This window comes from Columba livia, chromosome 3, assembly GCF_036013475.1.
Source record: "Columba livia isolate bColLiv1 breed racing homer chromosome 3, bColLiv1.pat.W.v2, whole genome shotgun sequence".
Taxonomy (NCBI): Eukaryota; Metazoa; Chordata; class Aves; order Columbiformes; family Columbidae; genus Columba; species Columba livia.
This window is the reverse complement of record NC_088604.1, coordinates 39,007,528-39,022,158: the sequence shown is the minus strand read 5'-3', so window position 1 is coordinate 39,022,158 and position 14,631 is coordinate 39,007,528. Positions and strand designations below refer to the sequence as shown.

The window sequence follows — 14,631 nt, the reverse complement described above, 5'->3', positions numbered from 1 at the left end:
AATGTATTCACATTCACTTTCTATCTGTAAATATTAGCTCTCATACATATATAATGTTCAAAATCAATATGGAAATACAAATAAAACTAGATAAAATGGAGAACGACAGTTCATCAAAACAGGATGTCCCAAATTTTATGTTACAGCTCTAAAGATCTAAACTGATTCATTTTAAGGGTTTTTGCTGATCAAACCTTCACTGCAACAGCTACTTCCATCTCACTTTCTATATGCTAGTATTATTTATAACATGTTGATTAGGAATAGGTGAATATCAGTTTGAACTCTTAATATCTAAGCAGAATTTTTTCTCTGCTGACCTAATCTGGAAGGCACAGGGAACACAGTTTAAAATCCCCAAGTTTGGAACTGCCTAGGGACTACAGAGCATGAATCAATGAAGATATCAGCTATAAGCGAGGCTGCTGTACTAAGAGATTTCAAGGGTAAGAAACGTTTTCTGTGTACTTTTACTGCAACAGGTGGCTTTGCCCCATCCCCTCATTGAGAAGGATGGGCGCTCTGAGCCGCCTTCCCTCAACAGTGATGAATTGCTCCATTCATCAGCTCACACAGTGTTCAAAAGTCAATGCACGCTTTGAAAAATGTCGCTGCCCCTCCACCAACACACTGCATTTCTAAAGACTCGGCGTTCACCGCAGCTGCATCCATAGGGAAGCGTGTAACTACAAGACATGCATTATTTTGTATATCCACATGAGCTAATAAGTATAAACCTTAAGGAAATCTAAACACTAACTTTAGTCACATTCAGGCTGGTAAAGCTACAAGGGCATTTTCACAGACAATGGTCTAGTAGTTATGTTAGTTACCAGGGATTTCGCAAAGCGTTTTTCTCCTGTTACCTTGGTAACCGCTACCTTGGCACCCCTGTTGATAAGCTGCACCACATTCTCCACTTGGCCTTTGTAGGCGGCTACAAGCAGGCGTTCTGAAAGCACGGCGACCACATCCTGCTGGCTCATGAATTAGCAGGGAAAGGTTTTCAGGTTTCTCCAGTCCAAAAAACAAAGGCTTGGGATCGGTTCAAGCAGCATGTAGGAAGGCGAGAAGGACCCTGGCTCCCTGGACCGTGACGTTATTGCTATGCCATCCTCTGGACCTGTGGATCAGAAAACAACACTGCAAGATCAGACAACAACAGCAAGGTTTCAGAGACAGAAGCACTGCAGCAGCTCCTCCCCTGGTGTTCATCTTCTCATGGCTTTGGGAGAGGGTCACAAAAAACCCTCAGAGCCTCCCGAAGACATTGCACTTCTGTTGCAATGCAGAAGGATGGAGATAGTAGCACGTTTTTGGGATGCCCTCATTCCCCTAGTTTGGGATCAAAATCCTTAAACTTTCTGAAAGCTTAACTCTCTTTTAGCCTATCCTGTATTTGTGTGCCCCCCTGACATTCTCTCCTTCCCCCCCCAGTCTCCCAGACTTTAATTGGCCAAGGACAGGTTAACTACCTCTGCTGCTAATAGCAGCTCAGCCTGTGTTTGTCAAGAAAACAAGATTAGGTTATAGTTACTGGTCACTGATATAAATACGCAAACCTCTGCCCTGGAAGTACTGAGTGCAGTCAGCAATTAAAGGCAGCTGACTGTTCCTTCATGGGCATAAAACGCTTCACAGCCTCCACCAAACCATTCCAAGGACACCTTTGGGAGGGACCACAGCCTGCAACTGGGGAACACTGAGATCTGCTGTCAGTGAGAAAAGATGTTCCCCCCGCAGCGCTGCCATCACACCACGCTGACCCCTGCAACAATTCAGATTTAGCACTCTGCATGCAAACCCGTGAGCTTGTTCTTCATGTTCCACTGACCTGTTCAATGAACCACTGGAGCTGAAAAGAGACTTCTGACATAATTCCAGAAAAATTATTGCAGATCACTTTGAGCTGTAAGATCCAGAACATGTCCAGTTTGGGAGCATTTCAGCTTTACCTGTGCTTTTCACATTTTGGTATTTAACGGTTTCAGTACAGGAAAAATACCTTCAAGATTGCCAGTGTGTATACAGATGATTTATCTTTTTCTTTCTTGAAATATCACTGCATTGCTCCCTAGCTACCAGTATTTCAGGCTTTGCATAGTCTGAAGGTAACTGGTACATGGACTGGATGATCTTGGAGACTGATAGTGGAACACAATGTATTTCACCCTTATTTCACCTTTGAATCCATCTCAAAATAGGAATAACTAAAAATTATCACTGCTTAACAGCTTGCTGCCTGGCTAAATGGAGTTGTTTATCTTGGTTTAGCTGAAAGTGCAAAACCCTCCCCATCATAATCCCAGCACTCAGAGTACAATGAGGATGGTGAGACACTGACCCAGGTTGCCCAGAGGGGTGGTAGATGCCCCATCCCTGGAGACATTCAAGGCCAGGCTGGACGGGGCTCTGAGCAACCTGATCTAGTTGCAGATGTCCCTGCTCATTGCAGGGGGGTTGGACTAGGTGGCCTTTGAAGGTCCCTTCCAACTTAAACGGGTCTATGATTCTACTGACATTTTTGCTAACAGCTTCAGCACCAGAACAGCTGAAAGATTTAAATTCTGTTCTGATACCAGAAAGACAGTCCCAGCAACACAGAGAAAATGCATGGGTTGTTGTGCCACAGGAACTCCCATCTTCTAAACACTGGGGGTGAGACCTTCTAATGAACATCACTCCGGTGTTACAAGGCTGTATTCACCAGCACACCTCTGCAACAAAAAGGCACCATAGCTCTGTTTAATTGAATGGTTACTAGGGCATCATGACCCTCTGTGTATCCAGAGTGGTATCTAAAGTCCCCAGGCCCTGCAGGATCACTGATTTACATTAAACGTTTTTGATCACGAGCTCATGTATATTAAAACCAGGTTGGTTAATTTGCAGTAGCAGACACATAGTGGCAGGATTTAATTTGCACTCCTGTGGTAATTTGTATTAATGAATCTTAAAATGCTTTGCAAGCATTACTTCTTACAATACCCTTTGAGGCGAATATTGTGCTCAAGAATACTACATGCATTTTAGAAAAGAGCCCTTTAAAGCACAGGAAAGTTTCTGGTTTCTCCAAGGTTAACAGCAAAGTTACACCAAAAGTGGGAAACAACTCCAGATATTCGACTTGTGATTTCTATGTATAAGTATTAGGTAATACTATTTCCAGGTAAAAGACTCATGTTAGCTTTTCTTTACCATCCTCTTGCTTTCCAGGTGTTAACATGTTTGGAGCAACAAGGGAACAGCCGTACATTTATCCAGAGAAACAAGACAAAAACTTCCCGGGCCTCAAAGGCAGCACAAGAAGGGACAGAGAAGCGGCGCTGTACCCTGTGCCACTGGACCAGTCTCACCCACATCCTCAATGTGACAAACAAGGTTTGGATGCCCTGGTAACATGGAAAAGATGAAAGACAGAAGAAAAACCCCTTGTGTCCTTCACCAGCACTGTACACATCATACCCTGGCACAGTGATGTGCACAGCATAGTACAAACCACGTAAAAAAAGCCAAGAAATAGAGACGCTCTACACTTAGTAATTTGATCTGTGAAAAGCAACACAAGTTTCAGTCTCACCGCCCTAAGTATTTGCTTTCCAGTGACTTGTGCTACCAAAGTGAGTTGAACTTCCTGAGTCCGGGCTCCCTGCTCCCAACACACCCCTGACCCTCCCAGCACATCCCAAAGCAGCATCTCTGTAACCCAGGAGCGCTTCCCACTCCTTCTCTCCGTGACCAGCACATGGTGCAGGGCAAGCCTTACAACAGGGATCTCTCTCCATGAGCTTTTCAGGCAGTGAGGTGTTTCTCTTTTTCTGTGCCAGCCCTTGCCTGTGCAGCCGTGGTCTCCAGGTGAACTGCACCATCACTTGTTTGTCCCCACCCTTACAGCTGACCTGGCCACCTATACTCTGGATGGAGTCATGCACAATACACTGACAACTCTGTGCAGCTTAAAACATCTGCGGTCAGGTGCGGCTGGGTTTTCTTACCCCTTAAATTGAAAAAAAGAAAAAAGGCAGTAATGTCATGGTTACTGAGTGATTTCCACATTCACTGCAAAAATCTCAATGGAAATATTTTCCAGACATGCTGACATTTCTGAAAAAATTAGCAGAAACTGTAGATGTTCATCACACTTTAGACACACCACTAGAAACATACAACAATACCTCAAATGACTCGCAACAGCGCAAAGTTTAGGGCTGCGAGGGAAATTCTAGCTAACAGGTACATACCTACACAAGGTAAGTGCTGGAAATCGTCCTCTCTAGTTTGACTTTTCTCCCTCTCTCTCACTGCCTTCCCATTACTGCAGTACATGTCCCCTGGAGATCATGAGCAGCCTCAGCTTGCCATGCCCTGCCACGCTGGAGTGACAGACTGTTATCATGTAGTTTGCCTCCTTGCCTCTTCCACTGTTCGCATCATGTATAAGAGCATAGCAAGGAGTTGGTTCAGCCGTCAGTCTTTTACAGACGTCTCCCACGTTGTCCAAGCCTCCAGCAGCCGTGGGTCCCCTCTCCTGGATGACGGTCACCTTACAAGCCTGGCTCCTGCTCCGGGCTGTTTCGGAAACGGGCGTTCGCACAACAGGTCACATTCCCCACACTGACTGCTTTACATCTCCTCAGTTGGGATTATTTGCAACTCAGAAAAGCGCGTCCAATTAGGATAGGAAGCCCAGACGACTGAAAGACCCACTTTCCTTTTCTCCTGAGCTGGTAGGAAAAGGCGATGGGTGACCAGTGGGAGCAGGAAAGGGAACGACCTCCTCATTCCCCTCCCAGCAGACCCTTCCCCAGAGCAGCAGCATCACTCCCCGCCAGCTTTAACTCTATACATGCCTCAGACACACAGAGCATCTTTCCTTGAACACATCTGCACCTGCAGTGGGAGGAGGAAGGTACCAGATACCCAAGGACTACAATTAAAAGCTCGACTGCCCCTTTCACACCCAGATGGTGCAAAACGAACCCGACAACACGATTACAGGCACTGCATCGCATCCCTGCTGCCAGCACCTGCTGCCCAGAATTAAATCCCTCATTATCACCCCCCCAAATCCGGGAGCTCGGGGGAAGCGCAGAGCATGAGGATACTAAAACCTTCTGCCTTCAAAACAAAAAAAAGGATTTTGCTTTAACGTATGTTCAAATAAGAAACACCCACCTCTGTGTTTCTTTGTTTAAGATCAGATTACTCACCTGGGGCAGGCTGGGAAAGCAACACCTATTTCCCCAGCCTCGCCAGGGAAGCCGGCCAGGTGTGATGCCCACAGGTTCAGACGCTGTGCCACGGGGCAATCCCTTCCAAGGACAACTTGCTCATCCCATCAGCAAAGCGTGGAAAAGGACGAGTTGACTGAGGATTAGTATTCCCGACCAGCAGCAGTGGGGCACTCCTCCCCGGCATGGAGGTCCAGCAGCATCCCCAGGGATGGTGCCCGCGGCTCGATGAGTCACATCACCCCAGAGATGCTCCAGGAGATGTTTGGCTGGGACGGCACAGCCCGGCGCGGGTGGGCAGCCGGCTGCTCGGTGGCAGGGTTGTAAAGCTCGCAGCTCCAGCCTCTCTCCCCTGCAACCGGCAGAGCGGGAGAAAAACACTCACTATACCTTCCCCCTCCCAGCTCCCTCCCCTCCAAACTCCTGCCAGGCTGCTTCAGCGGCCGTATCGCCTGCACGTCAGTAATAAAAACCAACAGCAATGATGACTTTTGAAAGCCAAAGGAAAGTCCAGGACAGACCAAACATCATATAGACTGAAAGGCTAGGCGACAGCCTCTCCTAAATTCACAGAAGGGACTGGAAAAAAAAAACAACACCAGCTTCCTCTCTGAGGGAAGAGAAAAAAGCTGAAAACTCCAAAAGGTTTGAGATGAGCTAATCAACTTTATGACAAAGTCCCTTGTGCTAAATGGAAAAGATGCAGTGCCAGGGCACAGGTCACTCTCAGTACAATCACCAAGTTAAATTAGTATCTGAATAAAAGAATTCTTACAGAGCTAACCAAAAAGTTTCCATGTGTACCAAGGTACAAGATGAAAGGAGAAAAAAACAAAAAAGAAAAAGAGACCCCCCATTTTCTGCAAGGGACCCAAACTCTCTTTTCTAGTTTATCACCAGAAATCCTGCTGAATAGTCCAAGAAAAGCCCTCAGCACCTGGTAGCTCCATTTTATGTGACATAAATAATGGAATAATACTATTTTAACTTATTTTAGAATAGTCCAGTGTAAGATACGGAGTAGGACCATTTTGTTATGGGAATGTGCATAATAGCCATTATTTTACAGTAACAAAAAAATCTTTCTAAGAAAACTTCCTGTGTCTAAATACTGCCCATCTCTTCTTTGCTCTCAAAGCAAAATGGGTTTCTTTGCTTATTAGTACATAAGTTCATTAAAATCTATAAAATGCTGTTCTTCTTGTCCACCCTCTTTGCGAGGCAGTTTGTCATATTCAAAATAAAACATAAACACAAAGATTGTACTCACTTTAGAACAATGGTATTTTTCCACAGAGGGGATTACTGCATTAGAAAGAGTGAATTTCCTGGAATCAAACTCATTTTCCCATTTACTGCAGGATGCAGATATCCCCGCCATTTCTCTCAAGTGACTTTAAGAGGCTTTTTTCAACACCTGTGGCACTGCTTTCCTTTAAGTGATTTTTCTCCAGTTCCCTCATTTATGTAGTATAAACTACTCAGGAAAAATGTATGTATTTTGCTAAAGGGAGGACTCTGCCTCTCACCCCTTCCTGCCTCAAAATACAGTCAAAGGTGTCATTTGAAAACCACACCAACAGCAGCTGTATCTGGAAAACAGCAAAGCCTTACCAAGTCAAGACCAATTTGCTTTTGATTCATCCTTTTCCTCACAATTACATCAATACTATTTTTGGAGTTAGATTTTGTAACGATTAACATTTTGAACTGCACACCTACATAAAAGTCTGGCAGCTTATATATTGGTCTCTGCTTCTTTTTGCTGTTGTTTTCCTTGCATATTTTATCATTATTATTCAGTTTTCATACGGACAGTTGCAAAATTCATCACCCTAAGTATCAGCACAGTCTGGAACATCCAAGAACATTTTCTGGGTTTGGTTTTTTCCCCCCCACTTGTTGCTATCAATTACTTCAACAATGACTATTTAGCAGCCTCCCAGGGAGCATCTGCATGACAGCTGCTCGTCACCATTCCCACGACAGCCAGACAGGACTGACTGAAGTCACTGCTCCCCTGCAGCTGGTGGCCAGACCAGCAGCCAACCCCGCTGGCTGCGAACGTGGGGAGACACCGACCGCAGCTTCCCCAGATGCTTCACCGAGCAGGGCTGTCCCCCAACCTCCCCCTTTGGCTTCACTGGGTGTAAACCCTCAGCTCATGGGCCATGCCTTGTTACCACCAAAACTCACCTCCGAAGTGGCTCCTGCCAAGCCACTTCTGGAGAAACACATGGAGACCAACAATGAACATCAAACAGGGAGTTTCAAGTCACTGGCTGGACATCACTAATCTGCTTGTGCCAAGACAACTGTTTTTCTTCCACTCCTATTTATCTCTGTCGTGTAGCCCTGATCCCCTTTATCCACTATGCAGGTTATACACTTAGCACATTCTATATAACATGATTTTTTAATTTATTTTTAATTTGGCTTATCTCACTGAAGTTTCACAACATCACTGCTCTCCCCATCCTCTCGTTCAACACCTGCATGCACACACATGTCAAAACCATTCAGTACCAGGGAGCTCAACACCCAGCAAGCCCTCGTCAGTTGAGCTCTATTTACATGACAAAACAACATCTATTGTTTGATAGGGGACAGTGCCTGAGTGCAAACACACATGCATGAGAAGTCTTGGTCGCATTTGCATAAAACCAGTTAGGAGGTCCTTCCAGCTCACTGGCTGTTTCACAGAAGTGCTGGAGCCCAACCTTGGGAACGAAGCGGGCACACGGCTGGGCTCGTGGGAGAGCGGGGTTTTGTGTTACGCTCAGGCACAGTGGGGCTTCTGGATGCGAGAACTGTCCCTCACCATCATCTTCTGTGCAGGAGCCACCTGCCAATCAATTAAAATGCCATACAGATCGCACCCAAGCTGACCGCAGAACCTCACTGGGAGCAGAAGGTGCCAAAATCCTTTCCATAACAATCTCCTTTTCCTCCTCCGCTGTTCTTCCCTCCTTTCTTAGTCCCAAGTCACATCCTCTGCTACCAGGAAAGGTCTTCTGACCTCCCTGCTCCACTTCTATATGAGGAAGGTGGTTTTAGAGACACTGCTTTTCAAATAGGACAGGCAGCATTTGCCATTCAGTTTGGGGACCCTGCTGCCCCCATGTTGGTGTGGTGGTGCAGAGGTCTCCTCCTCCTCACCTATGAGCTAAACCCTCCTCCCCGCCAGCACAAGCAACCCCACACCTCCCAGCCAGCACACAGTGGCAACTCAGACAAGTAGTGCAAAAGACACACTGGAAAACTTCAAGAAAAAATTAATTCCTATGTTCATGGTTTTTTTTTTTTTTTCAATAATCTAATGTAAGCCAGAACCAAGCCACAAACTTCTGTTTGAGCTAGATCCTGTCTTTCATAAGCACAAGTAAAGACGTGCAGCCAGGCAGTGATCAGAAAATGCTCTGACAGAGCAGGGAAGAAGAAAACACACATTTACCAGCTTCAAAAAAATTTCCAGCTGAGAAAAGAGCATTGGAGATTTTTCTTCCTCTTCAAGAAAAACATGACTGTGGAGCTGCCAGCAGCAATGACACAGTCCCTCCTGTACCATCACAGCTCACGATTTGGGAGAGCGCTGGGAGACATGGTGAGGGAGCTGGACCAGTGCTTCCCAGTTTGGCACCAAATCATAGACACACCGTGAGTACCCGAGATGTTAGCGTAATATTCCTCAATATCACTAGACATCTGGCACGAGCGCAGGAGTCTGGCAGGTGGTGTGTCAATTAAAAGCTTAACGAGGCTCAAGCTGAAAGTCAGTAGATGAAATCCTAGGGATGGAGTGGCTGCAGGGAAAACACACATATTCAGACAATCGTGGGTGTAAATTCTGAGTATGTCTGCTGTACCCCATGGAGACGTGAGTGCCCTGGTCATGGTGCAGTTGTTACCATGAAGAGAAGTCGCATCCCATCACAGGGTACTGCAGTAGCAAGAAGTAGCGCAAATATCCAGGGATCTGGCGCACCCTGGAAAATGGGCAAGTGAGAGAAACTGAGCACAGCAGGGAAGCGAAAGTGGAGGTTGCATGGGGCACATATCACCCTGTGAGTCAGCACAGCTGGGAGGGTAATTCTCACTTCCTAAGCCCACGTGCTGATTCCCCCATGCTACTGTTGAGACACTGGCTGTAACACCCAAGAAAAATCATTATCGATGGGCTAAAACTAGCTGCACCTGATCCACACAGGGAACCACTTTAGGGAAGGTCCCAAACCTGCTGAGCCTACCAGAGGGCTCCTTCTGGCCTCAGCAGACTTTGGAAGAGCCCTGAAAATGGTCTCCAGGAACTGGGAAGCAATTTAAAAGTATCTCTGAAGAGACCCTAGTAAGGAGAGAGCCCAGCCTCTAGTGACCACAAAGCCTGCTGAAAAAGTGTGAGTTTAGGGACTTTATCCTATCCTATTTTGGGTCAGAGGTAGCAAAGACATTGATGTTGTGCATGAAGCCACCACACTACACACTTCTCATGGTGCTCAGTGTTTCGGGTTACACGGCGGCACATGAAGGGGATGAAGCTTTTCTCTCCAGACCACAGGCTCAATTCTGCACCAGGCTGGGTCAGCTACCAAAGCTGCTGTTCCATGGCTGTGCAGGATCCTACACGACACCCACAGAAGGTCTCTACTCCAATTCTAGTGCAAAGATGTTTGTAAATGACAAAAAAAAATGCAATGTGAAGGATACATTTTTCAGCAGTCTCAGTAAACAGACTAGACTTCCATGTCATTTTTCACATGTGGAGGTATATAGTGGTACAGAAGTGAAGGCAATAAACAGAGATTTCAATGCTGTCAGTGTTGTACCTTAGACAGTTACTGCACTTGCTTCTTTGCCCCACAAAATAATCTATTTTATCAAAATGATCCCTAATATTTTTCTAGTATACTAATGAATACAATGAAGCCTGGAAGATCACTGCCCATGGATGGGGATCCCTGTCCCTCTCCCTTCTTTCATTTCCTTCATTGTTCTCTGTTCTAGATAAAACACACTGAAGGTTTTTGCCCCTTCCCTCTTAGATCACTTTTTCCTCTGCTGTATTTCTTTTGAGGCTTGCTCCTCAAAACCACACAGAGTATTTGCAGAGGACTCTTGATGTGAGCAGGCCTAAAGGCAACCTGGTTACAGGGGTAGAAATACTGAACAGAAGATGATGTCTGCTGAAATACTGATGGAGAAAATGCTTCTGAGCCTGGGAAATGCCAGCCTGGGAACCAGCAGCATCCTTGAGAAGTACAGCCGGTATCTTTGAAGTGCAGCTGGGTACCTAGAAACCCAAGGCATCCTGAAATACCATTGATAAGCACAAAACCAAGGAACTGTAATAGCCACATATCATCTGAAAAGGTGAAATATAGCCTGGGAAAAGTGCAAAACATCCTGAGAAAGTAAGAATCTGCAACTGCCGTTGGCTGTTCTAAGTGCGAGAACAGGAAAACGGTCTGGAAAATAAAAATTGGTCTGAGAGAACAGAGATCATCATCGCTACTGGCTACCCCAGGCAAAAAATATAAATTAACAGCACTTACTGGCTGCTTGAAGAGGTGGTACCCTACACCCTCTTATGTCTCTGTGATGTACAAAGAACTTAATTCTTACCCCAAAATAGAGCTTTTACCTCTGAGAACTTCCCATGCTGCACATACTTTTCCTTTTCCTAAATGGGCTGATCTCCCTGCATGAACTTTCTGCAAGATCTCTTGGACAAGTTCTTGGACCCTCACCAGGAACACCTGGCTGAGTCCCAGCTCCATGACAAGGATCATCTTTGAAGTAAGACTCTGCCTCTTTCCTTTATTGGTTCCCCCCTGGGCCCTGACATTGAGGTCAGTTTGGTTTGTTCTTGCACTTCTGGGACTAGTTTGATACACTTGGTATCAGTAATATGATGAACATACATATATATATATATATATGCATATAAGTAATATACCATATCTGCTGTTGTACTGTCACTAAGCTTACTAAGGATAAGTTTGTAGTAACCTGTGATATGATATATATAAATATACTTGTTCCTGCTATTATCGATTGTTGCTAGTAATTTGTAGTAGCTTGAGATATATGTATATTACCTGTATTGATCACAGGTATACTTGCTAGTGGTGAATTTTGTGTTATTTTTTATAACCTTAAGAAAGCAGAGAAGTTTGGAGGATGAAGACTCCACATCCTTGGATATAACAGAATCCTGCAAACCCACAGTCACAATCTCCTTACTCCCACAGGCCAGGTAACCCTTCAGATGGTGAAAACTGCCCAGTTAGTAATTCCCTTTGGTGTCCTCCACAGCTCCATTTCTGCATCCCAGAGCCCCAGAGCCAGGCTCGCCTTTCCTTGCAACTGCACCAGACAGATCAAATTAACTTCCCAGCCCACTCCAGACTCTCAGACTTATTTCTGCAGCCTAATCAGTCATACCCTACCTTGTAGGAAGCAAAGATCCATTATTACAGCCAAACAACTGTAGTGCTTGGCACTCACCTCTGCAGTTTAATCCTCTTGATTTTGGATCCAGTGGATCTAAATCTCCGTGGATTTCCTCTCCATCTGAAGTTCCTGCACCTCCTTCCCACTCCGCCCTCCCGCAGAGCTTATGGGTCCTTTCTGTCCACCACCCCATTTGTGAACCAACAGTTAAATGCTGTTTCTATTTTTCATAAACAGAGGGCACCAAGGAAAACACATTTGAGTGTGAGAAGCCCAACGGGCCTATTTTAATGTCTATTTCTGTGTAGTCACACAAGCAGGAGGGACAGAAGCAGTAATAACTTGCAAAGTCAGAACTCACAAATACTTCCAGCAGCAACAGAAAGCGTATCTACTTGGAAACCCTTTTTTACTGTGTAAAAAGAGTGTTACGTCCTATTTCACAACTTGCTGCAGTCCTTTCAGGACTAAAGTAATTACTTTCATTAGTAGCACCCCATAACTGCTTGATCAATCAAAAATATTTAGATAAGTCAAATCCTTGTGAAAACCAAGGGTGGCTGAGAAAAATAACTTTGAAAAAAAAATAAATAATGCATTTTGGAAAGGGTTAAATGCATCACAACAGATTTTTTTTTTCTGCTTTACTGTATGGTGCTATTAACCCTAAAATCTTCTAATGCTGCTAGCATGGCTGATCTTATATCCATGTCGGCTTGCAAGGGTGATAGCAGACAGCTGCACAGGGATTAGGAAAATCTCTAGCAAGACCAGAAGTAGCACTGGTGGGAGAATATTAATGAGTGTGGCTTTATAAGGAAGAAGACCCTTCTTAGACACGGACAGTTAGTATTTCTTCCCTGATGACTCATGCATAGGCCTTGGATCAGAGGTCTCCATCACAGAGGCTGGGGACGGTGAGAGCAAAGTGCTGGAAAGGAGCGATGCCTATGGAGCTTTCACACTACTCCATTCTCCCAAAATTAACTTGTAGTACAGTTTTAACTTTTTTTTCCTGTTAAAACAACCTCAAGAGATGTTTGCTTATAAGTTAAAGGTACGTCTTCCATGAGTTAAAAATGTATAGACTCCTTTTAATCTGCACCCTCCTGAATCATGGCTTCTATCTACCTTTGCAGCTCCCCAGGCACCAGAGTGGGATGAAAAGGGCTGCTCCCCATATTGCAGTGACCCCCCCAAAATGCAGAGCTCCCAGTCTGGGCCTCAGGCAGGTACTGCTCAGTGTCAGGTACCATCTCTCCCAAATTAACATGTGAAGCAAGCTCGCTAGCTTGCCATCGGAAAATCTTCACCTGCCGAGGAAGGAGACCAACATACGTTGCTATTTTCAGACCATCAACAAATACATTTGTGTTGTGGCAGGAGAGAGAATTTTCTCTTCGTGTAGATGTCATCCTCCCTATCACAACATACAATGCCCCTGACTTAAAAGTTCACATTAGCAGGCAGTAAAATGAACAATGAATATCTTCAGGGTTTGATCCCTTCATGTACAACACCCATTAAGGACAATATACACAGAACAAATGGCAAAGAATATGCAAGTACTACTTGCTTCATAAATCTATTTGCGAGTCGTGAAAAATAAATCACTATGGGCTAAATATATTTTCCTCAAAGAGGATCATAAATCAGTTTAGAAGCTTTCTGCAGATGTCTTGATTTCTCATGCAGCTGCTACACCTGAAGGGCTGAACTGGAGAAGGCTGATGTTACTGCTTCTAATGGTTGGACACTCTCTTGAATGGGTCCAGAAAACTGCATAATTGTCAGTATCTTCTAAAAACACCACAACTACCACGCTATGAACTGCCTTCTGAATCTCTAAGTCTATCTAGCAGCAGAATTTCAGTATTACACCAAGACTTTCACCACCGAGAGGAAACACATTTCAAAACAACAGCTTTACTACACAATTATTTCTTCCTGCAAAACGCTGATGCCAGTGAGTACTGTGCTATTCCTGTTGCAGTGAATGTAGTAGATCTAACGTATCTGCTCTGCTTCACTGATAATTAGTGTAAGTAGGGCCATTACAAATTTATGAATCAGGTGCCCTGACAGCATATATGATCTGCCAAAGACGGTTTTAACTGACTTCACCATCTGACCCAACATTGTAAGACAAAAGTGGCACTGGGCTAATATTTCCTAAGCATCCAGCCCCATTTTCAGTGTTTTCTCGGGCGTGCTGCTGAGCAGGTGTGTAGTTCTCCCCTGCCAGGAGCCCTGTACAACCTTGTGAGAATTCCCGAGAAGGCTGGCAACAGTTTGTGCGGGAGACACAGCCAGTCCTACCTAATTCACAGAATCGCAGAGTGGCTGAGGTTGGCAGGGATCTCTGGAGGTCACCTGGTCCAATCCCATCTGCTCAAGCAGGGCCACCTAGAGATGGTTGCCCAGGACCATGCCCAGATGGCTTTTGAATATCTCCAAGGACAGAGACTCCACAGCCTCACTGGACCACCTGTGCCAGTGCTCAGCATCCCTTATAGTGAAAAGGTGTTTCCTGATGTTCAGAGGGAACCCCCTCTGTTCCAGTTTGTGCCCATTGCCTCTGGTCCTGTCACTGGGCACCACTGAAAAGAGCCTGGCTCTGTCTTCTTCACACCTTCCCTTCAGGTACTTATGTACATTGATGAGATGTCCCCAGGCTGAAGAGTCCCACCTCCAGAGCATTCACGGCCCCTCACTGGAAAATTTGTCAAGCTATAGTCACCTGAAGCCACTGAAATGAACCACGTGTTTCAAATTGCACACATTGTACTGATTGGGTGAAGGTTTACACCACAAGAAGAGGAAATTACTTCTTCATACAGAGAACGGGAAAGTCTGTAAAACAGTAGAGTATGCACTGCTCATAGAACAGTTTGCACAGCAAACAGATTAATTCATTACACTTGCAATCTAAATGGTTTCTCTTGGAATG

At 45.1% G+C, this 14,631-nt stretch overlaps 1 protein-coding gene across 31 annotated transcripts in view; it reads right to left on the bottom strand.

Moving 5' to 3' along the window:
* Positions 1-14,631, bottom strand: part of ANKRD6 (ankyrin repeat domain 6) — a 108,373-nt gene that overhangs the window by 35,332 nt on the left and 58,410 nt on the right. For 10 of the 31 annotated variants that reach the window (XM_065059587.1, XM_065059590.1, XM_065059601.1 and 7 more), the window contains one exon: positions 867-1,123. The exons of 9 other annotated variants lie outside the window; for them this stretch is intronic. In XM_065059587.1, coding sequence (XP_064915659.1) covers positions 867-986 — 120 coding nt within the window. In that variant the 5' untranslated portion in view covers positions 987-1,123. Of the gene's footprint in view, positions 1-866; positions 1,124-4,241; positions 5,076-5,210; positions 5,584-14,631 lie in introns of those variants that run through there. 12 more of the 31 variants (XM_065059588.1, XM_065059598.1, XM_065059593.1 and 9 more) reach the window with 5 other exon arrangements.